The sequence below is a fragment of the Alexandromys fortis genome, unplaced genomic scaffold (assembly GCF_014885135.2).
Source record: "Alexandromys fortis isolate MF-2015 unplaced genomic scaffold, M_Fortis_MF-2015_v1.1 scaffold_110, whole genome shotgun sequence".
Lineage (NCBI taxonomy): Eukaryota > Metazoa > Chordata > Mammalia > Rodentia > Cricetidae > Alexandromys > Alexandromys fortis.
The window spans coordinates 2,480,421-2,506,703 of NW_026068014.1; the positions used below are offsets into that span (position 1 = coordinate 2,480,421).

General features: G+C 42.0%; 1 protein-coding gene across 8 annotated transcripts in view; it reads right to left on the reverse strand.

The window, feature by feature from the left end:
* Nucleotides 1-22,802, reverse strand: part of Ica1 (islet cell autoantigen 1) — a 135,178-nt gene extending 112,376 nt beyond the window's left edge. For 6 of the 8 annotated variants that reach the window (XM_050162271.1, XM_050162269.1, XM_050162275.1 and 3 more), the window contains exons 1-2: nt 22,344-22,481; nt 2,743-2,827 (exon numbers count right to left, since the gene is read on the reverse strand). In XM_050162271.1, coding sequence (XP_050018228.1) covers nt 2,743-2,759 — 17 coding nt within the window. In that variant the 5' untranslated portion in view covers nt 2,760-2,827; nt 22,344-22,481. Of the gene's footprint in view, nt 1-2,742; nt 2,828-22,343; nt 22,482-22,657 lie in introns of those variants that run through there. The other 2 variants (XM_050162272.1, XM_050162270.1) reach the window with 1 other exon arrangement.
* Nucleotides 22,803-26,283: the final 3,481 nt, after the last annotated feature.

The following is a 26,283-nucleotide window of genomic DNA, read 5'->3' on the forward strand; positions in this document are numbered from 1 at the left end:
TAAACACACAAATGACCTCTGTTCTTATGGAGTTATTATGCCATGAAAATCAGTTAATTCTTTCCAACTTACTCCACAATTTTAAAAGCTAGAGTGAGAAAATTCTGAATCTTAAGAAAATCAAGAAATTGAACATCAAAAAAGAATATATATGTGTATTCTGGGTTGGGCACACATTCCTTTTGGGGGTTAGAAAGAGTGAGGCCAAGGAAGTCAGTAACTAGTTCAGAACAGCCCCGTGAGTCGGAGATAAGGACAGACAGCAGCACGTCTCTCCACACCTCCATTATGCCACGGTGGGGTGACAGCAGAGCAGGAGATAAGAGGCTGAAAAATAGCATGTCTAAAATCTGCTACAGAGGCATCTAAAACTGTCAGGCTCGGAGTCAGGGAGAAGAATGGTGGCTGCGTCTGGGGGAAGGGAAACGTGGGGAATGGCTAACCCAGTCATAAGGTTACAGTTAGGCTAAAAGGAGTAAGCTCTGGAGATTTGCTACCACTGGACCTACAGTTAACAATCAGAATTGTGCACTTTAAACACTATTAAGAATGTAGATTTATTATTTATTGTTCTTAAAACAATAAAGCAAAAGAATAAACTCCACAGCGTTAGGGATTTCTGGGTGCCGAAACACTAAATTATTCAACATAAATGCTTAAAATACAGACAGGAAGTCATTTCTTAGGAACACTGAAATGAGAAGCAAATAAAAATATGTAAAGATGAATTAGAAAGACAATTGAGAATGATATCAAATTCCATAAGAGTGATCAGAGGACCCCAAATTCTGCGAGAAGGTTTGTTCTTGGTGTTCCATCCCTCCCCCTTGCTCTGTCTACATCTTTCTTGGTTCAGTTCCTGCTACAAAAGCTCAACAAATCCTCCTTCCTCCTACCCTAGCCCATCACCACTCTAGATGTGCCAAGCTGACATTCTAAAGCAGGAGCTGCTCAGTAATATTGTTGCAAAATGTTGTATCTCAAACTTGATGATTCACACCTGCATGTGTCCCTGAAGACAGAAGTTGGCACCAGATCTTATTATTACCCGGGGTTGTGAGCCACCATATGGTTGCTGGAAATTGAACTCAGGACCTCTGGAAGAGCAGTCAATGCTCTTAACCACTGAGCCTCTCCAGCCCATTTGTAAGCCCATTATGCTTGCTTACAGGGTCAATTCGCATGTTTAGTCTCAGAAAGCCAGGAAATCCGTCTGATGTTGTTTTAATGATAACTATTTTGTTAAAGGAGGTAGGACTTTGTGAGAGTGTTATTACTATCTTTATTACCTCAGAGATTTATTTTGGTCTCATATTAGAGAAAATGAGATAAAAGAGTTATATCATATATGAAAAAGATGACAATTCTATATAATGTGCACATTAAAAGATTGGAAAGATCTAGTCCAAATAGATTATTTCAGGGAAATGAGATTCTGAAAAGATGAGGGATTGGATGGACTTTGTATTGGATCTTTTATTTTTTTCATCAATAATTATATTTCAACAGAAAAAAGTTCCATGGAGTAAAAAAAAAAAATCAGGAGTGCTTTAGAAATCTAGCAAGCACATATACCCATCATTTAACAAATGGGAACCTTGGGTTTCAAAATGCTAACGATCTTGCTCGAAGTCACAGAGAATGAAAAGTGAGACCTTGCGATGTATCTGCAGCAAGCCACAAAGCTGAGCTGTGAAAGGTGCTACCTACATCTTGGGGCTTTCTGGTCCCTACAGGAGTGAGTACTGAGAATTCCAGGATATGGCAGTCACTGTGGTGATGCTGAGGTGAGCCAGCTCAGGGACATAATGAGGCAAAATGAAATGAATATAATAACATTATATTCGTTTATATATGTCATTAATATAACGAAAACTGTTGGATGCATGCTCAATGACAATGCTCAAGAATAACCTTAGCTGTTTATTAATTATTTTTTAAAAATTTTATTTAAGATGTGCAAAAATTCTTTTGAAGTTTAAAAGTTGACATTACAGAGGGTTTTGGGCCTGATAATTTTCTTGGTAAGAAGGGAAGGATTAAAAGTATATTTCATATAACTTTTAACAGATGAAAATAAAACTATTATATATTTTATGACACAAATTAAAGATGGTGGAACTTGACAACATTCTTGTTGTTTGGTGGGTGGCAGCTTCACCGTGCTAAGAAATTCCAAGGAAAGAACTTCTACGAGGCTTACATGTTGCTTAGATGTGTTACGGGCACATACACGACAGGGCTCTCATGAGTGTCATGTCTAACTATGCTTAGTTTCTGAATGTTCACAAATGATGAAGTCGTGTCTACAACAAAGCTGATCAAGCCATAGTGCTTGATTGATTGTATAATCACTCTTTAGGCACCCCACATAACTTCACACTGGGTCTCCAAGAGTGGAAGCTACAAACAAGACAGGAGCAAAAACACATCGAGTTATTAGGGTATATGAAATGGTGGTAAGAAAAATTACCCTTAGATTCCTAAGAGCAGATGTATACCCAAGAGAATTTCTTAGCAAATACCAGTGACCTGAGTATTTGCAACACTTCTGTTGCTTGGTTTTTATATTCCATTGATCAGAGAGAGTAAACCAGGCTACACTCACATCAGAAAGTAGACAGGTGGTTATTTCTTGCTAAAATCTCCTTATCATTCCATTTTATCCTCATTTATTAAGCATTAACTGTGTAATTTCCACTTATCATCCTCCAATAGAAAAACAGGCAACAAATTCCTTACCATTTGTGTCCTGACATGCTTCTTTTTCTATTCTTGATTTGAGAAGGGGCAGAGAAAAAGCAAGGTGTGATATGTTATATTAATCCTGAAATAAAACAAATGCATTTAATAGTTATACAGTATGCAACAACTATGCATTAATTCAACACATGAAGCGTTTTCAGTCTTGCCCAGATCTAGTTGCATGGTAAGGTTCAAAAACTGTTCTACAATAATGCCAGGTATTGGTGTAAAAAATGGCTTAGCTGAGTAACACTGGAGCGAATAGCCCCAATGAAGCTTTAGGCAAAGAACAGGTTGGATAGTGATAAAAAAAAAAAAAGTAAGCAGGGTTTGTAAGACTATATCAAATATGTTGACATTTCTATAAAGCTTAAAATACATGAAATAATGCTATATATCATTGACAAGACCAATATTGTGTAATTGACCAATATTGTGTAATTTATTTTAAAAACCATTCTTCAAAGGCTTTAGAGTTCATATTTTTATAAAACATACAGTTGTTTAAACAGAAACAATCAGCAACAAATAGATGGGTCCAACTGTGGCAAGGCCAGAGTGCAGGATATGGACCTACACCAACTGTGCATGTTTAAATGTTGAGATCACAATGCTTAAAACAGCTACTTAGCATGCTCGCGTGTGTCAATGCATATGCCATGGTGCTTATATAGAGGTCAGAGGACACTGAGGGTAAATTTTCTGCTTGTACCATCTGGGTTCTGTGGATCTACCTCAGGTTCTTAGGTTGGTGATAAGAGCCATAATCTGCTGAGCCATCTCACTGGTCCAGTCTTATTACCCTCTTTTACATAATTTTAAATTAACTTTACTAACTGATACATAAAACACAAAAATGATACATTCTAATGGAGTACTATGCTCTTCTGGTATAAAGAATTTGCTAGAAACGATGACCTCTTTGTTCCAGGCAGCAGAAACTGGTAGGGAGGCTGTAGGATATGGTTTGAGAGCTGCACGGTGCTCTCAAGTATGCATGGAGAATCTCAATGTTTAAAACACATGGCGAGTATTAGTATCTTCTTAGTATTTCATACTCAAGATCTTAGGGAGATAAATCAGAACATTTCAAAAACAAAAGACAAAAAATTTAAAATCCAAAATCCTCAAAGACCCAATAGGTAGATACAGGATGCTAAGAGGGTAGTGGAGAAGGGTGTGTACATACATCAGGCCAGCAAACTATTTTTAGTAAATCTGGGAGTCACCTGTGTCTTTGCCCTCAATCTGCTTGCTCCCCTCATACAGCAGGCCAGTCCGAAGGGCAAAGCCCACCAGCTGCTCGGACAGCACTCCAACTTGCCGAGCAGTGAAAGAAAGGGCCTCTGCCTGACATAAGACCTCTGGCTGCCAAGGGTGTGCTCGGCAGTCACTCAACTGATCAGTAAATCTCAGGCAGGTCTGCTAACTAGCGCTCTTAAAATCACAAGGGGGTTTTGTCGCTGTTGCTGTTGTTGTTGGGTCTTTGTTTTAAGATGTTTTTAAAGAATGGCAGTGAGTATTTAAATTTTCAGGAGCAATTATTGTGATGACAGGGAATAATGGGCTCTTCCTGAGTGTCTGAAATGACAGCAACCCATCACTGACACCCCTTTCCTTTGTCTTCCTCATGCAGGGCATCCAGGCATCAAGAGAAATTGCCTCGGGAAGGACACTCAAGATGAGTGTGCTTTGCCGTCCACTCTACGTTTTAGTCAAAGCTATGGTCAAGCTTTCTCCCCTCCACAGATGTTCCAGCTATACAGTCTCTTGATACTTCCAACAAAAATTATCATGAAAATGCACAAAAGAAAGGAAATTACTATACTTTTCCACTGAGTTTGATTTGCCATGAACCGTTAAGTGAATTAGTACTTTTGATTCATTTTTTAATTATTGGAATAAAACTGATAAATGCAGGTGTGTGTGCATTAATGTGTGTACGTATGTGTCGACATCATTTATCAAAGCCGTCCACCTTGTTTTACGAGGCAGAATTTCTCACTGAGACCGGAGAGATTCACAAGGGATTCCTTGGTCTCTCCCTCCCCAGAGATGGGTTTACAGACGTGCTTTTTATGTGGGTCCTGGGTTCAAACTCACATCTTTCTGGACTGAGATTCCTTTCTCATTTTTTTTTACATGTACATGACAGTGTAGTGTAGGGCATTTCTGTGCAACAGATCTCAAGAATGGTTTATCTTGCATGACTCAAACTTCATACCCACGATCATCTCACTATCATCTCATGTCTGGCCCTGGCAATCACCATTAAACTTTCTGATTGTGACTTTCACAACTTTAGATACCTCATTATTAGTGTAACCAAGTAGTATTTGTGTTTTGTGATTGGCTTCTTTCACTTTGCACGATTTCCTTATAGAATGAAAGAATCAACTCCCTCCTTTCCCTTTAACGCTAATAGTTCACTGTGTGTCCATGCGCCACCGACACTTGGGTTACTCTCACACTTAGCTACTATGGATAATGATGCAATGAACATATGTACCATATACCTCTTCAGGATTCTTCTCTTATATAAATAATTTACAATCAGAAGTGGAGTCGCTATGGTAGCTTTTGTTTTGTTTCATTTTGATCTTCTACATTGAACATTCCAGCAGCAGGACATATGGTCCCAGGCCTTTGCCACTAAGAGTCACTCTAGCAGACATTACTATACATCAGCTCATTTTGGTTTTAGTTTGCACTCCCCTGATTATCAGTGATGGTGAGCATCTTTCTGTAGTTTTGTTGACAATTTGTTTGTTTTTATTAGACAAAGGTCTATTTGGTCCTTTCCTCATTTTAAAATTAAACTATTTTTTTTTGTTATTGAGTTCTTTGAACACTACATCTACATGGTTTGTGTTTTTTCTCCCCATTAAATAGATGGTCTTTGATTTTGCTTCTGTTGATTGTTTGCTTTACTGTAACATTTTTGATTAATTTTGCTCGTTAAAATATCTATTCACTTTAGTTCTTTACACCAACAACAAATATCAGTGAGCAAACTGCTCCCTACACAGACTCTCCAGATGCTATTAGATTACACACCATCTGGTAGTGCACCCCCAGAGCTGCTCCCTAGCTACTGCACTATGCTGCTCTGGGGTGTTACAGGAGTTCTGGACTCCTTCCCCATCGAACTAGTATATTGGGCATAGGGTCTGTAAACTCATAGCTACAACAAAATCTGCATATTAATGTGATTTCTAAGCATATTAAAGTCTAAGAACTGTGACTAAATGCAAGGAAACCCTTTCTGGACATGGATCTTTCTTAAAGAAACATGGCATCCATGGTGGGGAAGAGACAGAAATCTTTAATTAATTAATAAAGAAATAAATAAATTAAAAAAAGGAAACATGGCAAGATGCAACAAAAACATGGGTAATCAAATAGGTAAACCATGCGGGTATATCTGAGTATCTCATGCTAAAGCAGCTACAGTCAGAGCTTCTGTCTCTTCCTACACATATTCAAACACCACACACCAGGACAACTAATAACTATCTTAGATTTTCTAAACCCAACCCGTCCCAACTTGCTCTATCAAGTTGACAGTGCCACCATCAGTAGTCAAAATCATTCTGAGGCTGTTGCCATGGTGCAGTAGGTAGATGTGCTTGCCTTACCTGCCTGACAACTCAAGCTCGACCCCCAGAACTGCTAACAAGGTGGAAAAAAACAACTGAATTCCACAATTCACAGCCTACCCATTCACGACTTACCCTTCTCTCTTTCTCATACCTTTATGAGATAATAATAACAAACATAATAGATAAAATTAAAATCATCATAAGTCTTTCATTTTCATTATAACCCTTTCATTTTAGTTTGACATTTTAGTTAATCAAACACTCATTGGGGACTAATTAATATGAAATAGGCATTGTCTTTGATGGAACCAACTTATTTTCTAAATTAGCTCCGTCCAATAAGAAAACACTCTCAGCTACCGTGTAGTTAGAAATGATCTGACAGCCATTGTAAAATCAAAACAATGAAACTTAACTTTAATTTGTTATTTAGCCTAACATCTCTAAAAATTTGAAAAGGTAACCAATCTAAAAATTTCTAGGCTGTTTTTCTCAGTAACACTTGAGCTAAATCCAAGATGAGTTGTATATTTTACCTAGCACATTGAGTTTCAATTCAGACTGGCCCCACTGAACAGTCCATAGTCTCCTGGGGTTACAGTGTTAGACAGAGTACCATTTATAGTAAGGACAATTGAAATATCGTACAGGCTTATACAATAGGATCAGACATATGAAACTTTATAAATTCTCCTGTAAAAATGTTTCACTGTAAGAGAGAACAAAGTTGTCAATAGTTTCAAATTGATTGTAGACTTCAAGTGCCATGCAGGCAAGGACACTGATAACTCAATCAGTAAATCTTGTCCACAAGAATGTCTGTGTTTTTCTCAAGTCAATCACCAATGATTGATGGAGGTGGGTCTTGTATCTTATCTGTTGCTTTCATTGGTTAATAATAAAGAAACTGCCTTGGCCCTCATAGGACAGAAAATTAGGTAGGCAGAGTAGACAGAAGAGAATGCTGGGAAAAAGAAGCTGAATCAGGGAGTCGCCATGGTTCTCCCACTCCAGACAGACGCAGGTTAAGATCCTCCCTGGTAAGCCAGCTCGTGGGCTACATATAATATTAGAAATGGGTTAGAACAATATGTAAGAGCTAGCCAATAAGAAGCTGGAACTAGCCCGGCCAGGCAGTGTTTAATAGAATACAGTTTCCGTGTAATTATTTCGGGCATTAGCTAGCCATGCGGGTGCCGGGTGCCGGGGATGCAGCCCTGCCGCCGCTCCTATCACTACAAATGATGATGATAAAATGATGATAATGGTGATGATAGATCTGTTCAAAGATGTGGGGCTCTAAAGTTAATAATGAAGATAAATTTTATTTCAGTAAAACAATCAGCAAGGCAGCAGTGATTCCCTGAGCAGTGGGCTCTTTGTCCAGGACAGAAGTAAAAGGAAAGGATGCCTTTCTGCTCAGACGTTAGCTCCTGCCACTTGGATGATAGCCAAGACAACCAACCAACTTCCTTGAGTTTTCCAAGCTGCACCTTAACAGTGTTGCAATATGCCTCATAGCCCAGGGTCAGGCATGAAAACCCTGGTTTATTCTAGTTACCCCATGAGACTGAGAGATCATCTTGCCCCATGAGAACCTAGGAACAGGGAAGAGGAGCACTTCATATTTTGTACTGAGGTTCTGTACAATCATTAGGTCCATTTTCCTTCTTTAGATATGCTTCCTGTACTGAGCTCTCAATTAGACATCCCAATACAAATAAATAAAAGGTATTAATTACTTGCACACTTGTCTTTTAAACATCACTTTTAAAATGGCCATGGACATAAACAAAAGTATTGGTTTTCTCCCTACAATAATCTGAGGTTCACAGAATGCTGAAGTAGAATCTGACTTGTTGCTACATATTGACGTAGTCAGTCTATCCTTGCTGACATGATACTGGATTCTTCTTGACAACATGGTAAGAGGAATATTTTCATTCCAAGCAGGCTGGCTTCAGCTGTAATGAACACTTGTTCTGGCCTCAAACACTTTCCCATGAGTCCTCACATCAGTGAAGTTAGCTGGTAGCACCTTTGATTACATAAAACTTATGAAAATAATCTAAGGTTCTTGAGCCAACACTCATGAAAAAAGGGAAGATTGATCATCATTCTGCCACTCTGATGCTGTCAACCCACGAGAATGTTTTAATAGCCAACTAGCTTCCTCGTGAATTTTTTAAGTGTGTCATGTTTCCTGTAGAAACCTTCATGTTTATAATTTCCCTTTCAGTTCTGGTGGTAGAATTTTCGCTCCCAGTCAATGGAAAGTTCCTTTGCTAGATGAAGAACATGAATACAGATACTGTTTCCTTGGTATGTACTGAGCTTATGGTAGAGTTGCCTTTAATTGCATATTAAAATTTTTAATTTTCCTCTATTATTTATTCAAAATCTATTTTTTAAAAAAATGTCACTATCTGAGAGTTGTTCAGCTCTGCTGTGTATATCACCATTCAAGTCTCTTTGATAAGTGGGCCATCATGCAGGAATGAGGTAGCCTGCTGGAAGAACCCCTCGACAAGACCATTCCTCCCTAACACCGGCATTGGTGGACCACAGAGCATCAAATCTCGGGTGCAAATCTGTCCATACTTCAACATCTCTGAAACTAGATATGTGTCACGATCATTACTACCTTGCCAAATATTTGGCAGTCACGTTTCTTTCAAGTAACATAAATAGTAGGCCTCATGGCAGTGACTTCGTGGGTCTTATGAAAGACAGAACCATTCTTTACAATTAAACTTAATAAAAACTGCACATCAGTATATATCACAGGTATCTGTGACCACATGCATGTAACTGCACAGGAGAGCTGAGTCAGGGAATTGCCGGCGTGATCTGTGATAGAAAACGCATGGCAAGCAAGAGCAAGTGCCCAGTGCTAAAGCAACATTGAAGAGAAGGAGCAGCAATGGTTTCCTATGTGGCTTCTGGGTTAATTCTCTAAGAATCAGTGGTTATGGCCAGGGATATGGTGTGAGTGGATATGGGGGGGGGGGGAAGATAAGAACAGCGGTGGGTGAAACCAGTCATACGCAGCTATGCATCATCACCACACAAACACATGCACCAGGGAGATGCAGGGCCCATCACTGAAGACACTCGGGCCCTCTCATCACTTAAATTTACCCAGCAGACACCAGAGGGTGGACACTCAGGCATTTCTTTCCCATTTAGTGAGTATCTTTTAAACGCTGACTTTGCTGGTAAGGATGTCGTTTGTGCATTTGTCACAAAGGTTAAGCTTCTGACTAGTTAATAATTAATGTCATCTCCTTGCACCATTTCTATATTATTTAATAGCTTAATTCATCTAAAAAATGACCAATTTTTAAAATTAGTTACTTTCATATGCCGAAACCTACATGTTAGGCAATTATTTTATAAATCTCAACTGTACCTTACTTGTCTTCAGTTAGTTCACCACTGGTTGCTTCCAAATAATTTGGAATAGTTTTTCCATCTACTTCTCTGGCGTGTAACTTCAGGTTGAATGCCAGTCACAGCAGACATATGGAGTGCAGACCTATGAGCCAGAAAAACTGAAGCAGCCCGAGTGTGCAACACCGGCTCTGGGTGTACAATGCCGGCTCTGGGTGTGCAATGCTGGCTCTGGGTGTGCAACGCCGGCTCTGGGTATGCAATGATGGCTCTGGGTGTGCTGGGTGTGCAATGCTGGCTCTGGGTGTGCAATGCTGGCTCTGGGTGTGCAATGCTGGCTCTGGGTGTGCAATGCTGGCTCTGGGTGTGCAACGCCGGCTCTGGGTGTGCAATGCCGGCTCTGGGTATGCAATGACGGCTCTGGGTGTGCAACGCCGGCTCTGGGGCTTGCCTCATGAGAAGCATTAGAAAAGCATCAGGCAGCCTAGGTGTCCAGGTAACACTTAGCCGAGTGTCTGCAGTTCTTTCGGCAGAGCATGCTTTCAATTCTTTTATTCTAGATGTTTATCTGTGGTCACTTTCCCATATGTCAATAATGAATTTTATAATTTCTTATGACTAGGAATATGTTTTGAGTATAATTATTAAACTAGTTTCATTAGGAACACTGAAAAAAAGGAACAGTTCCTCCAGGCAGGCACAGCTAATTGCATTTATTATTTTAAAATCTTGGCTCATCAGATTGTGTCCTCATGTGGTTGAGAAGGGAGAGTGTCACAGAGCGTAGGAGGCTCAATTAACCTTCCATAGACTAAACAAACGACAGCGGTTCTGACTAGATTTAGTGGGTGTTTTTCCTCTCTCCAGTATCACAGGGCTTCTCTCCAGATTTTCATACATGATTACTTGAACATGCAGCAGATTCTATTTCTAGGTTTATGTCCCCTGAAAGTTGTTCTGACATTTCATAAATTCACAAGTTAATGTGGGGCAGGATCATACCTTAATTTTGTGATTCAGAAAATTCTTACACGAGGAAAACAGAATTCTGACCTTATTCAAAGCAGCTAAGAGAGGGCTGAGTTTTTATTAAACTTCACGGATGCAAGTCACTGCCAGGGTTTCATTTCATGTTAATGATCTGAGGGTCTTAGTATATTTTCAAATGATCATTTTATTCACGTATTAGAATAATGCGGACACTGACATACAGGGTGTCTTAGTTAAGGTTTCTATTGATGCCATGAAACGCCATGATCAAAGAGCAAACTGCGGAGGAAAGGGTTTATTTGGCTTACACTTCTCAATCATAGACCATCATTGGAAGAAGTCAGAACAGGAACTCAAGCAGAGCTGGTACCTGGAGGCAGGGCAGGAACTGAAGCAGAGGCCATAGTTGGGGTGCCGCCTACTGGCTTGCTTCCCTTGGCTTGCTTAGCCTGCTTTCTTATAAAACCCAGGACCACCAGTCCAGGGATGCCACCAATCATCATGGGCGGGGCCCTCCACCTCTGGTTCCTAATTAAGAAACTACCTCACAGCTGGATTGCATGGAGGCATTTCCTCAATGAGGCTCCTTCCTCTCTGATGACAATTGTGTCAAGTTGACACACAAAACCAGCCAGTGCACAGGGCATAATTAACATGAATGATTCCACAAAACCATTCAAATCAACTTCCCCAAATAAATATATTTTAATGATTCCTAAAATGCTCCCGAATATCAGTAAGATCCGACACATCCACGACCACACCAAAACCTTGAGCCTCTCCAACTCTCTAAGTCTCCTCACACACCAGTAAAAATTACTAGGCTAGCTGACACAAGAATGTCCTCTCTCACAAAAACTATACAGTCCATTTTAATTTCAGAAATATTGATAACAAAGAGAAAGCCTCCATAGAGATAACAAATGCAACATCTTCTGTTTTGAGATGTGGAAATTGGGTACCAAAAACTGGAGATAACTTGTCTAAGTTGAGGTCCAAAGTCAGATTCTCATGGAGGAATACTGGGAAAAGGGTAAAAATAAAGTAGAAAATTCAAACTGCTCACAAGGGGTGTGGTCCATCTAGGGTCTCACTTTTCTTCTGTTGCTACAGCCTTGCTTTCAAAGGATAATCCTAGGTAAATTTTCTACTACAGAAAAATGTAGCAGCCATACCAGGAGGCTGACAATCAAAGATAATAAACGTGAAGGAAATCTGCAGGTGCGAATCATATAAAAATGTGCATTAGTCAACTGGGACACTAGAAACGGCAACAGAGCAAAGAGTTGGCCTTTGCCGATGAAGAGAAGATGAGACAGAGGAGAGGATTTGCTGTATAAACTATATCACCCTTTATTTTATCTGTTTATATGACTTCCAAATGCTAATTTAAGTGCAGCATACAGATTTTAATCTATATTTATGGTGGTGCTTTTCTTCAAACCATTAACCTGAAAAGGTGAACTGTGAAGGTGACAGATGAAGAACAGTCTACCAAGACAGACAAACGTTGGAAGAAACACCTATAAAGAAATAACCCCCCTCCAAATATCAGCACAGGGCATGATTAAATGACCGAACTAAACGTCGTTCTTAAACTGCATTTCAATTAAGACTCAAGAATGACACTTGGAATGCTATCGCAAATATTGCTTTAAAGAATAAAAACAAGTCTAGAATTTTTTATGAAAGAATAATCTATGATAAATTAATCTTCTCATGTAAGACTATTCAGTACCACTGGCCACATGTGGAATTAAACATTGGAAATACAGCTAATTGGAATTCAGATATACTGTTTGTGTAAAACTCATACAGTTTCAAAGATGTAAGAAGCAAAGTAAAACAAAGCAAAATATCTTATTAATAAATCTTCATCTTACTTATACAAATCATTTGTATTGCGCTTATATATCCATATATATTTAAATTCTATAAAATTTTATTTTATATTACCTTTATATAATAAAACATAAATATTAAATGAAATATACAATACACATTTAAAAATTACATATATTTTATATTTAATTATATACTATGTATGTTATATAGCTTTGTATTTCATACTAAAATAATTTTATGTATTGAGTAATATAAAATAAAAGTTAATTTCATCTCCTCTTTTTTTTAGTGTTTTAAATTCAGAACACTTTAGAGCAACTAGACTGTTTCAAATCCTATCTATATGGCTATCAGTGTATTTTTGTTGGACAGCCTTGGTCTAAGGCATTAGCAAAGAGCATAGGTAACCATTATTCTGCATTAAATACATGACATTTTGAATCCATTTCCTTCCTATTTGATCAAAAACATTTAAAAAACATATTCATATATGTTAAAGTAACTTAACCTATAAAATTGTCATTCAATACATTTCCCTAGCGTTTTCAGTTCGGTCCGGCCTACACAAGGCATTTGTTGATTCACGCAAGATTTGTCAGAGTAATGGAATACATAGGGAACCAAAAAAAAAAAATCAAAAGATATGCCTTCAATCACAGCCACGTGGGATGCCAAGACAGGAAGATGGGAAGTTCAAGGCCTGTCTGGGTTACAGAGTGAGACCGTATTTCCAAGTAAAAGCTACCAAATGGGCTACGAGATGTGTTGTGGTAAAGTACTTGTCCAGCAAATGAGAGGCCGTAAGTTCAATCTCTGGTACTATGTTTTAAAAAATATGAGAAAGCATGGGATAAAACCGGACTCTCTGAACATGGTGGACAATGAGGGCTGATGAGAAGCCAAGAAAATGGCACTGGGTTTTGATCCTACTGCATGTACTGGCTTTGTGGGAGCCTAGCCAGTTTGGATGCTCACCTTCCTAGACCTGGATGGAGGGGGGAGGACCTTGGACTTCTCACAGGGCAGGGAACCCTGACTGGAGAGGGAGGGGGAGAGGAGTGGGGGAAGGGGGAGGGAAATGGGAGGCTGGGAGGATGCGGAAATTTTTTTCAATAAAAAAATGAGAATAATCCCTTTCTATCTATCTATCTATCTATCTATCTATCTATCTATCTATCTATCATCTATCTTTTTATATACTTACAAATACAGATATAAAATAGATACAAATTTACAGGTGAAATACATGCAGATATAGTCATATACATATAGAAGGGTTAACATAGTGGAAAGAACAAGACTGTGACTACAGAGTCCACAATGATATGAAATGTCACATTGGATTAATGCTAGCCATCAGGTGATGGTGACAGAGGCTAGGCTTTTCTTTAAGATTTAATTTATCACTTGAGGCCTCCTAAAGAGAACAGGATGCGTCTATGACGAGGCTCTAGTAGCTGAGAACTACAGAGAATGTTCGGATTATTTAGCCCAGCCTTGTTTTCACGGCTAAGGGAACTGAGGCTCGTGGCTGAAGGAAATTTCCCAGGGCAGAGTACGTCTCTTTCATTAGACGAAGACAGCTGAAGCAAACACACACCAGGATGCGGTTTATAAAATGGCAGTGCTGTGCAGAGGCCCCGGTAAACAAGACACCACAGTTCCTTTCTCTGGAAACGGCACACATTCCAGGACTTTCCTTGGTTAAACTGTGGCAACTAAATCTTGTTTGAGTTTGGAGTTGCTTGTGAGCAAGGAACGAAGATCTTAGGAGTCAGAAGCAAAGCGAGAGAAAGTGATATTTTGGGGTATGCCTATTGACTTGGCCACCTAGCTGATGTCATCTGAGAACCCGTACGTGATACCTGCCCCTGATTCTTTCTTCTTTCTCAGCGAATGTGCTTATGAGATTAAGTAGTCCCAAAGCCCAGAGCTCACATAGCAGGCTGCTTGCTTTGATGGGAATCTGGAAGGACGGGTCAGTGTGTATATACCTGATAGGGCTGGCCCAGTTACAATAACAAGGAAACTGCATGAAACCTCCAGGTCAGTAGGACAGAGAGAAGCAAGGAATAGAAGGGAGGGCTAGCCTGGCACCAACACATACGCTTCGCTGTGATGCCGCTCAGGGGCAGGGCAATGCCAGAGCACAGGTGAGAAGACTCCTGACCTCGGGGAGCAGCAGGTGGCAGAAAGCTCCCCAGGTGGCGAGGGGCAGTACACATTGTACTGAGCACTGGAAACCACGGCCTTGGACTTGCCCTGGACACCTGTCAGCGTCTGCTCTCCGTGTGCACTGCCCACTTCTTTACAGCTACCCAGCACTATGGCCACTGTGGCTCTCTGTCCTCCCACTAAGAGAGACAGTCAGCCCCCAGGCCCCTGTGACCTTCGGCCTCCTATTAGCCCTTCTGTTTCAAGTTAGTCCACTTCCCTTGCTCTCACCTTTCCGCTCGCTTTCACGTTCTTCCTACCACAAGGTATCAACCTCTTCCTTTTCTGGAAGATTCCTCTGGAAAACACTCTACTCGCTAAACCCTGATAGTTCCTCCTCCTCTGTGCTTACATCTCAAGTATCACACTAGCCATACGCCAAGCTCTGCCTTAGCTGTCTTAGGACACACTTAGCTTTATCTAGGTGACTTCATGTATTTCCACACTCCAGTCACCAGCTACATTCCGATGACTTCCCAAATAAAACACCTCTCCAGAGTATGAGTTCAACCCCTCTCACCATTCCGTTCTCCCATCCCCTTTTGCTGCCCCCCCTCCACAGTGAGCTCTTTACTGAGCTACACCCTTCCTCTCTGAGACCTCACAGGAAGGCTCCATAGACTTCAAATTCAATCCATCTCAAACCCAATCTTCCCTCTTCCCATTTCTACATAGTCTCTATGCTTGGTACCAGTCCTAACTCCACCAGGTGGCCTAATTTGAGAAGTTGCCATGTCTCTCATGTTAGCCTCCATGTTCTTTCTATTATTTCTCCTGCAGCACACCTTCCCCTGTCTGTTACAGACAGGCTTGCCTAGGCCGTCTGAAGCCCGTATCTTTCCACTCCATCCTTTCACACCACTTTGTACACAATTACCATATGATGAAAATTTAATCAAGCTGCTTGTTCTGCAACTCAAAATACTCCCATCACTATTTCTTGCCATTAGAGAAAATCTGAAATTCTTGGCAAAAACACAGGACTCTTTCCCGCAAGTTTTTTTTTCTTTTTTTGAGACAGGGTTTTCTCTGTGTAACTTTAGCGCCTGACCTGGAACTAGCCCTTGTAGACCAGGCTGGCCGCGAACTCACAGAGATTCGCCTGCCTCTGCCTCCTGAGTGTTGGGATTAAAGGCGTGCGACACCACCGAACAGCTTCCCTCTAGTGCACTGTGTCACAAAGAACTGTCCTCCCAGACATTTCAGACAGCTAGCACTTCCTAGAGTATATACTCTGCCCCCTGGAAAGTTCTCCCTTCCTTGGGTTTAGAATCTCCTCAAGTGACGCATCTCCAGGGAAGCCTCCATAACCCAACACAAGCCTTTCTCTGCATTTCTTCAGGGATCTCCCCGTTCCTGGCTCCCACTTAGGGATTAGTTGTCTCAGGCTGGAAATGCTACCATGCTTCATTATTTTCCTGCATGAGTTAGTTCCGTTTGTATCTCCCCGTGGCCTCTTGAGAGCAGGAGCCCTAAACTTCATCTTTGGCTCCTAGCACCAAGCACAGCACCAGTAAGTGCTGGACAAAGCTATGATTGTAAGCTGTCACTAATGGACACTTACACGTGAGAAGCATCCATACAATGACTTCATCTGCAGGACACGAGCAAGGGGAAGCCATCCACTCCCAATTGCAAGCAAAGAAAAGAAATTAAAAAAAAAAACTTACAAATTAACTTCCCCATTGGCCAATAACTGGAAAACTCAAATCAGTTTTGGATTTCTGCTCTGTTTTTAACCACTTCACACCAGTCTAGGTCGAAATGAGGTTGGCTACTGAGGCTTAAAAATATTATTAGATAACCAATGGCCCTGTTTCTGTTGACCTGTGGCCACAACAGTGCAATGGGCCAAACAATACTTTCAAATGATGAGGGACTCACTTCTATCAATAAAGAAAAGGGGGCACTGCTTGTCAAAACTGGCAGTTTGCTCTCTGCCTCAGGATGCCCACCCAGGAAACATCACAAAGAAGCCTGGGTTTCTTCTAAATAACAGAGTGCAGACGCTAAATAGTTTCTAGCACTATTAAGCATGCCCTATCCTGGGAACAGAGAAATAAAGGGAGCAACAGTGAAGATACCAAGCATGAATTCTTAACGTGTATGTGACCACGTGTATGTGACGTGATGAGGTATTAGACTCCTCCTAATACCTCATCGCCAGAACTAGAAAGCCTTACTGCTCTTCAATTGAGACGCTCAGAAGAATGGGTATTTGTATAGTCAGTAGCCCCTCATGAAAGGTATGTGCTTTGCTATTCCACAGAACTCCATTGCCTTGGCTTTTACTCTTTTAAATTTCATGTCTTTGGGGATAATTATATTCTAAAAGTGACAACTGCAAGCTCCTCAATTTCTAATACCTTTTTAATAGCAAGCTTCTATTTTGTACTGAGACTCCCAATGCCTTTGCAATCACCCAGCTCATATCTGAAATTAATTCTGTGTTTACACTGCTTAGCATATTTAATCTTCCCATAGGCTATCTGACTTTTCTAGTTTCTGTGGCTACTTCACGTTATATACTCTCAAGAAAGGATCTGGAGCAAGGACCACAAATAAGGGAGAACATGCCTTTGGCTTTCTGGGTCTGAATGACCACATTCAGTATAAAATTTCCTAGTTATACCCATTTTCCTGAAATTTCATGATTTTATATTCACTTACAGCTCACTAAAATCCAACGTAAGTCCACGTTTTCATTATCCTTCATCAGAAGGACATTTAGGTTGTTTCCATTTCCTAGCTATTGTGACTAGAGCAGCAATGAACACGGATGACCCAATCTCTGTGGAGTGGGATGTGCGGTTCTTTAGGCATGTGCAGAGGAGTAGTATATCTGGGCCATACAGTAGATATACTTCTGAGTTCTGAGAATTCTTCATGCTGATTTCCAGAGTGCCTGCACCAGTTTGCAATCCACCAACAGGGAATGAGGGTCTTTTTTTCGCCCACACACTAGTTGGTATTTATTGTCTACTGTTTTCTTGATCGTAGCCATTCTGATGGGGCAAGAAGGAATCTCAAGTAGATTACAGTTTATGAGCCTTTCAGATTTGCGTGTCCCTAATAATGTTGTCTATTTTTTGAGATATTTCTTAGACAGTTTTCTTTCTTCTTTTGAGAACTATATGTCAATTAGATTACTTTCTTGGTGATTTATCTCAAGTTCATTATATATCCTGGATATTAATCCTCTATCAGACATACAGCTAGAAAATATTCTCTCCCATTCCATGGTCTTAGAACCTAGAGGAGAACCCACTACTACTACTTTTCTAAGCCAGTGTAATTAGCCAATCACATCCTAAATTATATCCATATATCTACAGATAGGTTCAGCTCTTGCACCTCATCAAGGCAGCTTCTTTCTGCAGTAGACAGAGAGCATTGCAGAAAGCCATAGCTGAACGGAACTCTGAGAACAACTTACTGTGGGATGCCCAGCCCTAAATAACACATTTACAACACAATCTCCCACACCTAAGGCTCAGAAAACAGCATAGAAGATGAGGTGGAAAGATTTTTTAAATTTATTTATTTTTATTTTATGTGCATTGGTGTTTTGCCTGCATGTATGTCTGTGTGAGGAACTGGGGTTACAGAGTCTTGAGCTGCTATCTGGGCACTGGGAATTGAATCCTGGTTCTCGGGAAGAGCAGCCAATGCTTTTTAACTACTGAGTCATCTCTCCAGCCTGAGGTGGAAAGATTTTAAGAACCAGAGGGCCAGATTAGGTCTTTTATATGTTTATTACAGGGAAGTCATATCCATGAACTCTCAACAATATTACTGAAGTCTAAACAAACCCCAGACAATGACAACATCAAAAGACAAGCCAATGTGGACAGGGAAAATCTCACAAGGCCTCACCCCTAGATGGAAAATTATGGGTAACGAATGACTAGTGAGAGAGGAAAACTTAAGTCTTCTCCACTACCCTCATTGGTTATCCAAAATCAAGTGGCCAACCATAAAACATATCCATACAAGTAACACCCAACAGATTCAGTAATTGTGTTTTTATATTTGTATGTATGTATCAGTAATTTTAAAAACTCAGAGGGTGCCAAGGTGTAGGAGGTGGACCTGGAGAAGCTGGAGGAGAAGTCAAGCATGGGGAAATAGGATCAAAATACATTGTATAAATTTCTCAAGGCATACAAATTTTATATTAAAGAAAGCCAACCTAGAGGCTAAAAGGCAGAGCAGAGCAGGATTTCTCACGTCATGATATTCAGGAGGCAGAGAATGAGGGAATGGAAAAGAGGCAAGACCTGATAAGACATAATCTTGAAAGGGATGCCTCTATTGGACCACTTCTTCCAATTAGATCCCACCTTCCACTACTGACATTATTATGAATGCATTAACGAACTAATCCATTGATTAGGTTAGAGATCTCAGGATCCCATCAGTTCCCCCAAACCCATCTTTGAACACTATATTGGTGGCCAAGCCTTTAGCACATGAACCTTGGGAAGATATTTTTGTACAGGCGCCAATCCTGCTCAAACTGAAACTTAAAGCTTGTACGTTCTCTGCAATCTTCCTTGGCACTAGATATGATGGTAGAATACAACATTATTGGAAACCAAGAAAAGGAAAAGGTTTTACTTCTATCAGTCCTGGAGTGTGAGGCTCTATGAGGCGTCAGGATGGGTGTGTGTGTGGGGTGGGTGGGTAATAAGGCTCATAAACTGTAATCTACTCCTTTGACCACACATCTCTTGTAGCTGATAATAGTGAGATACCAGTGACCATTGGCCAGTCCTATTGTTGCCACCTATCTTTAGGCGACCAGCTGTCAGGATCACCCAGTAAAGAGGAAGTATGCATCCTGATCTGCGTGACCCATCAGTTTCCCTGTTTTCTCCTGCAGGTTCCTCTAACTCAAGAGCTTGTGCTCAACTCTGATTTTCTCTGCTAGGTCTCGTCCCAGTTGTCACACTCCCTGTGGTAGTTTGAATGTAATCCCCACCCCTCATAATTTTATAGAGAGTGGCACTATAAGGAGGTATGACTTTGTTGGAATGGGTATGACCTTACTGGAGGAAGTGTGTCACTGTGGGGGCAGGCTTTGAGGTTTCCTATGCTCAGGATACTGCCCAGTGTCATAGTCTCCTTCCTGTTGCCTGCAAGATGCAGAACTCTCAATTACCCTTCCAGCACCATGTCTGCCTGCATGCTGCTATGCTCCCCACCACCATGACAATGGACAGAACCTCTGAAGCTGTCAGCAAGTCCCTCAATTAAATATTTTACTTATAAGAGTTGCTTTGGTCAGCTGGGCCGTGGTGGCACATGCCTTTAATCCCAGCACTCAGGAGGCAGAAGCAGGCGGATCTCTGTGAGTTCGAGGCCAGTCTGGTCTACAAGAGCTAGTTCCAGGACAGGTTCCAAAGCCACAGAGAAACCCTGTCTCAAAAAACCAAAACAAACAAACAAACAAAAAAAACCAAAAAAAACCCCAAAACAAAAACAAACAAAAAAGAGTTGCCTTGGTCATGGTGTCTCTTCATAGCAATAGACACCCTAAGACACTCCCCTTCCACTAATAAAACTGTTTCTACCTGGGAAAAAAATGTATTTGTGTCATTAGATGCATTGAAAAATAGTCATTTTGAAGGTTTTCTACTGGGGAACAAGATTTAATGTACTTTTCATATGTTTAGATACAGAAATAAGGATGCTCAGACAAACAGTTAGAGAGGTATTCAGGTTGACCAGATGGAGGAAAGAGTATAAACTCACAAGCAATTACCAACTGGTGTCTTTAGCTCCATTGGCTGAACAAGGGTCCGCTGTCTAATCTCAGTTTTCTCTACTTATTGCAAGAACTAGCAGAACTCTAGCTTAACTGGCATGCTTTCAAAAGATTCGTTTTTTAATAACATTGCAACCATTTTCCTAAGTGATAACAAATGCTATTATAAACTATTATAAAATACAATCAAAACTCATGTACTGGGCTAAGACCAATCGCATGTTTGAGAGACTAAGAATCATAAACTTATTTTGACCCATAGTATTCTCTACGAAGATGTTATAAAAATAAAAACTGAAATCTGAAAGGAAAACAAAAGCAGTTGGGGGTGAGCAGTGACATAGTTGGCAGGGAAAAGTACCTGTGGTACAAAGCTGGCAACCTGAATTTAAGCCCAGGAACCTATGCAGATGTGGAAGAAGACAACCACATCCACAAAATTACTCTCTGACCTTCACATGTGGGACACGGCATGTTAAGCGTGCTCATACACCATGCACAGGCAAATATACAAAACAATAAACAGTGTGTGCTTGTGGGTGTGCACGCGCACCTGCGCGCGTGTGTGTTGGAGCATGGATTTAATAATCATGTCCTACTTTACTTCCTAACTTCAGAGCTGTAGAGGTGTCAGATTTGAACCAGAGGACCATGGGAGTCAATTCGAGAGACAGTGCTGAAATAAATGGCGATGTTTTCAGAAAGTTATCGTTTATAGGACCACAATGGTCAACAAATATCCCGAGTCCCTTCCTTCATCACCATTTTCAAACAAGCTGGTGAGATGTCTTCTCCAGGTTCACGTAATTTTTAGTTACCAGATCTTAGGCATCAAAGGCTGCCCCCCAGGTTGATGGACAATCCCTTTCTTATGTGATTTTCAATGCTACCTAAAAAGGGGAAAATATCATCCTAGTGTTCTTTCTAAACATTAATTTCTCCCCCACAAAGGGGCAGGTAATACCATTGGCCAACATTTGGGCATGGGGCATTAAAGGTCCCTAAAGAGAAATTGAGGGGCTTTGGGACTCTCCAAGTCAAAAGATAGTGGGGAGGTTAACGCGAGCTGCTTGGGAGAAAGAATGGCATAACAGGATATACTTTCAGAGGAAACAGGAGCTGCGTTAACCTCGGGGCAGGAAAGGCGGAGTCAGCAGCGCAACACCCAAAGAAACCCGCGCGCCAGGGATTACAAGAACGTGGCATGCTCAGTGACTCTTCCTAGCCCGCAGGTGCCAACCACAGGCCTCCTGGTACCAGTCATTATTAAAAAAAAAAAAAAAAAAAAAGTACCCATCGGCTCTTGGCCATCCCTGCCAAAGATCAGCAATGGAGGAGCAGCAAAAACAAACGTCAGACACCGCTGCAGGTGAACTAGGCAACAAGTCAACCCTAGACACAAGTCCCTGTCCAGAGGGGACCTGGTTTGGGCGGGGGTAGGCCCTCACGCCTGGGAAAGGGAGGCCCGGGACTTGTGGGTATGCGGCTTGGGTGTGGGAGCAGGTGCTCTCGGGGCTTCCCTCCCGCTTCCCGGGGACTGACGCACGCTCCCAGAGCGCGCGCATCTTCCACGGATCCAGGCCCGAGGGAGGGAAGGGGGATGATGCTCCTCCCGCACCCGAATCCGGGGCGGACGAGGTGACCCGCCTGTTACCCGCCGCCCGCAAAGGGCAGCGGCGGCAGCCGTGGCTTGGCATTCCCAATCGCCCTGGCTGCCGGGCGTCTCCCGCTGCAGCATGCAGCCCGCCCGGCTCGCCCCCGCCCCGGTCCCGGAGGGCAGGTACCTCGGAGCCCCGGCCCCTAGGAGCCTCCCGGCGGAGATCCGAGCGTCCCTCCAGCTCCCTGCGCCGACGTCAGCGTCAGCTCTGGCGAGGGAAGGGGCGGGGAGCGCAGGAAGCGGTCCTTCCTGCAGCGGCCGCCGCCAGCCGGAATAGCAGCGCCGAGCCCGTGCACGCAGCAGCGCAGCACCGCGGCTCGAGCGGGCACCCCCACCCCGCTACCGCCAGCACCCGCAGCCTCCCTCCCTCGGGGACAGCGATGGGCGACCGCTCTTGCCACGACCCCCGGCATCCGGGTGGGGAGAGGATGGTGGTCTCACCTTGTTTGCGGCGAATCAGGGATGAGAGGAGCCGGTGTCCGTCTCTCTACTCCTTAGGGTCTTGCGTGGCCCTCATCTCTAGGATTTCCCGTTTGAACTTGCTGTCGGAGATAACCCCGCCCCTGCTGTCTGGCAGGTGTTCCACGTGTCTGTAGCATTCGCGTCACAATGACCTGTCTACAGGTGGCCAAGGCAGAGACCGCCCCACACTTCCCTCCTTGTACTGTTAGGAGTACGTGCTACTTCCTTTAGAGTTTGGCGTCTTGAACAGACGGGGTTTCATGAGGTCAATGCCAGAACTGTAGAGGTTTGCTTCTGGAACCCAAATTTGTGCTTAAAGGCAAAAGACTGTGGTAAGGAAAAAGAGCTGGCTATGAGTATTCATACCTGTTTTTCATATCCATATGCCACACCTGTGTCATTTACTCGTTTTTGACACAGCATTTCATCCCTTCTTATCCTTTGTCACAAGAACCAAATCGCAGTTTCTGAAGTACCTTGTCTATCACAGGAAAGGGGTGTGAAATAGCGCTTCCTAACACTTATTGATATAGTTGCTAGGGTTCATCCCTCCTTTTATGTCTATAGGTAAGTTTGCTAGAAACAGTTCAGCGGGTAGAAAGAGAAATTATCGGAAAATGATATAAACAAGTTAGAAATCCACAGCTAACATAAAGCTGGATGCCACGCCAATATAGCCTTTTACACTGCGTCTTTCTCGGTGGCCCAGCGTTGTAGGTAAAATTACTATCCCTGTTTTGAGGGTGAATTTACTGCTCGAGCGCCATAAGGAAGACTGGTGGAAGCGAGGACGTGGCTCAGCGGTAAAGAGCCAGGGTTGAACTTATGGTTGTCTGAACCAAGAGACCTTAACTAATCTCAGGAGAGAGTGGGTTTTAAAAGGCATGATTAGGGCTGGGTATGAAGCTCACTGGTACAGCATTTACCTAGCATGCAATGCCCTGGGTTTGATTCCTAGGAAATCAAAGTAAATAAAAATGTAAGATTACAGTTTTTGAATGGAATGTAAAGCTATGTTCTTCAGCACCAGAGGTACCCAATAAATGACTGACTGAAGCACCAAGAAGGAACACAGCACCCCAGAGTTCCCCTTGACTTAATTCTTTTTACTGGTAGCAATTTGTTAGTTACATGAAAACATAAGAATCCCATTGACCAAATGTGGTACATTTACACAATGGATTACTACTCACTGGTAAAAAACAATGATACCTTGAAATTTGCATGCAAATGGATGGAACTAGAAAAAACATCCAGAGTGAGGAAACACAGATCCAGAAAGATGGGCATGGTATGTACTCATTTATAAGTGGATACTAGCTGTAAAGCAAAGCTAAGGAGCCTATAATCCATGATCCCAGAGAAGCTAAGAAACAAGGAGAACCCTAAGAGAAACGTATATAGATCCCCCTGTGATGTGGGATTCCCCTTTGTATACTGTGAATATGTTTTACAACCATTGGTTAATAATACAATTTGCTTTGACCTAGAGCAGGGCAGAATATAGTCAGGCTGGAAGAGATATAGCAAGAGAGTAGGTGGAGACAGGAAGATGCCATGTAGCTACTGAAGGAGACAGACATGCCAGAACTTTGCCAGTAAACTACAAGCCTCGTGGTAAAATATAAAAAGAAAATAGAAATGGTTTAATTTAAGATGTAGGAGTTATTTAATAAGATGCTTAAGCTAATAGGCCAAATGGTGTTTTAATGAATAGTTTCTGTGTAATTTTGGGGTCTGGGTGACTAGGAACACACAAGCAGTCTCCACCTACATCCTTGGGAAGGAGAAATAGGAAAGATCTCCTGAGAAAATTGGGAGCATGGGGGTGGGGAGAGAAAGAAGGGTAGAAGGGGAAGAGAAGTGGGGAGGAGGAGAATTTGAGGGAACGGGATAGTCAGGATGGGGGAAGGACAGAGGCAAAGAGCAAGGAAAGGGATATTGATTGAGGGAGCCATTATGGGGTTAGCAAGAAACCTGGTACTAGAGAAATTCCCAGGAATCCACAAGGAAGACCCCACCTAAGACGCTAAGCAAGAGTGGAGAGGATGCCTGATTGGGCCTTGTTCTGTAGTCAGATTGATGACTATCTTAAATGTTACCATAGAAACTTCATCTGATGGAACTGATAAAAGCAGAGAGCCACAGCTAAGCACTGGACTGTGCTCCCAAAGTCCAGTTGATGAGTGGGAGGAGTAAGAATATGAGCAAAGAGGTCAAGACAATGGTGGGGACACCCACTGAAACAGTCTATTTGAGTTAATGGGGGCTCACCAACTCTGACCTGACAGGGAAGGAACCAGAATAGGACCAAACTAGTCCCTCAGAATGTGGGTGACAGTTGTATGGCTGAAACACTGGCAGTGGGACCAGAATTTATTCCTATTGCTTGTACTGGCTTTTGGAACCCATTATTCTCGGAGGATCCTTGCTCAGCCTAAATACAGTAGGGAGGGCTGTTGATGGAGTGGCAGGCCGTGTTCCTGCTGCCCCGCTGCCCGGCTAGCTTATGTCCCGAAATAATTACACAGAAACTATATTCTTTTAAACACTGCTTGGCCCATTAGTTCTAGCCTCTTATTGGCTAATTCTCACATCTTGATTAACCCATTTCTAACAATCTGTGTAGCACCACAGGCTGGTGGCTTACCAGGGAGATTCTTAATCTGCATCTGCCTCGGAAAGGAGAATCATGGCGACTGCCTGACTCAGCTTCTTCCTCCCAGCATTCTGTTCTGTCTATTCCGCCTATCTAAGCTGCTGTCCTATCAAAAGGGCCAAGCAGTTTCTTTATTAATTAACCAATGAAAGCAACAGATAGACAAATGACCCACCTCCATCAGAGGGCTTTGGTCTTTCCTCAAAGCCGTGTGCTTCACCCTCTCTGAGGGGTGTGGTGTCAAGAGAACGTGGAGGGAATGGGAGGAGTGGAGGGAGTGGGAACAGGGATTGGTATGTAAAATGAAAAAGACAGTTTAAAAAAGATAAAATAAAAAGGGAAAAAAGTATACAAAATCCTAACAGTCCCAACATTGTTCCAGAGTCTAGAGACTCTTCTGAGACTGGGGGAAATCTTTTAACTTCTTAAACATTAAAGACAAAACAAAACAGGCTGCCTACTTCCAATACACCAAGGCACAGAATAACATCCATATTCTGAAAGGAAAGAATGGGGACATAGTAAGAAAAGATCGTACCAAAGCAAGATCAACACACTCAACAGGTCATGTTTAGCATCTGAGCTTTGTGGCAGCATTATCTGGTATTCAGATGCTTAGGAAGCCCTGGCTCTTCTGGTCAGCTACCTGAAGCACAGGTAGCTTCTCCCTTGACCCAGCTCAACTCTTCTTTTTCACTTTCTTCGGTGGATGCTGCTCTTCCCCCAAGTCCTGGCATCTCAACCAGCCTGCAGTTTCCATTGCAACATAGATTTTATTTCACAGAGTCATACAATGGCCTCTCAACGGCCCCTTGCAAGAATCCAATGATCTACCTACTGTATAATCTCAGTGACTTTCTGGAACCTTGCTATAAGCTTCCATGACCTCATAACTCTTGTATTATTCATACTTTTAAAAGCAGGACCATGTGGATGATGTTTCTAA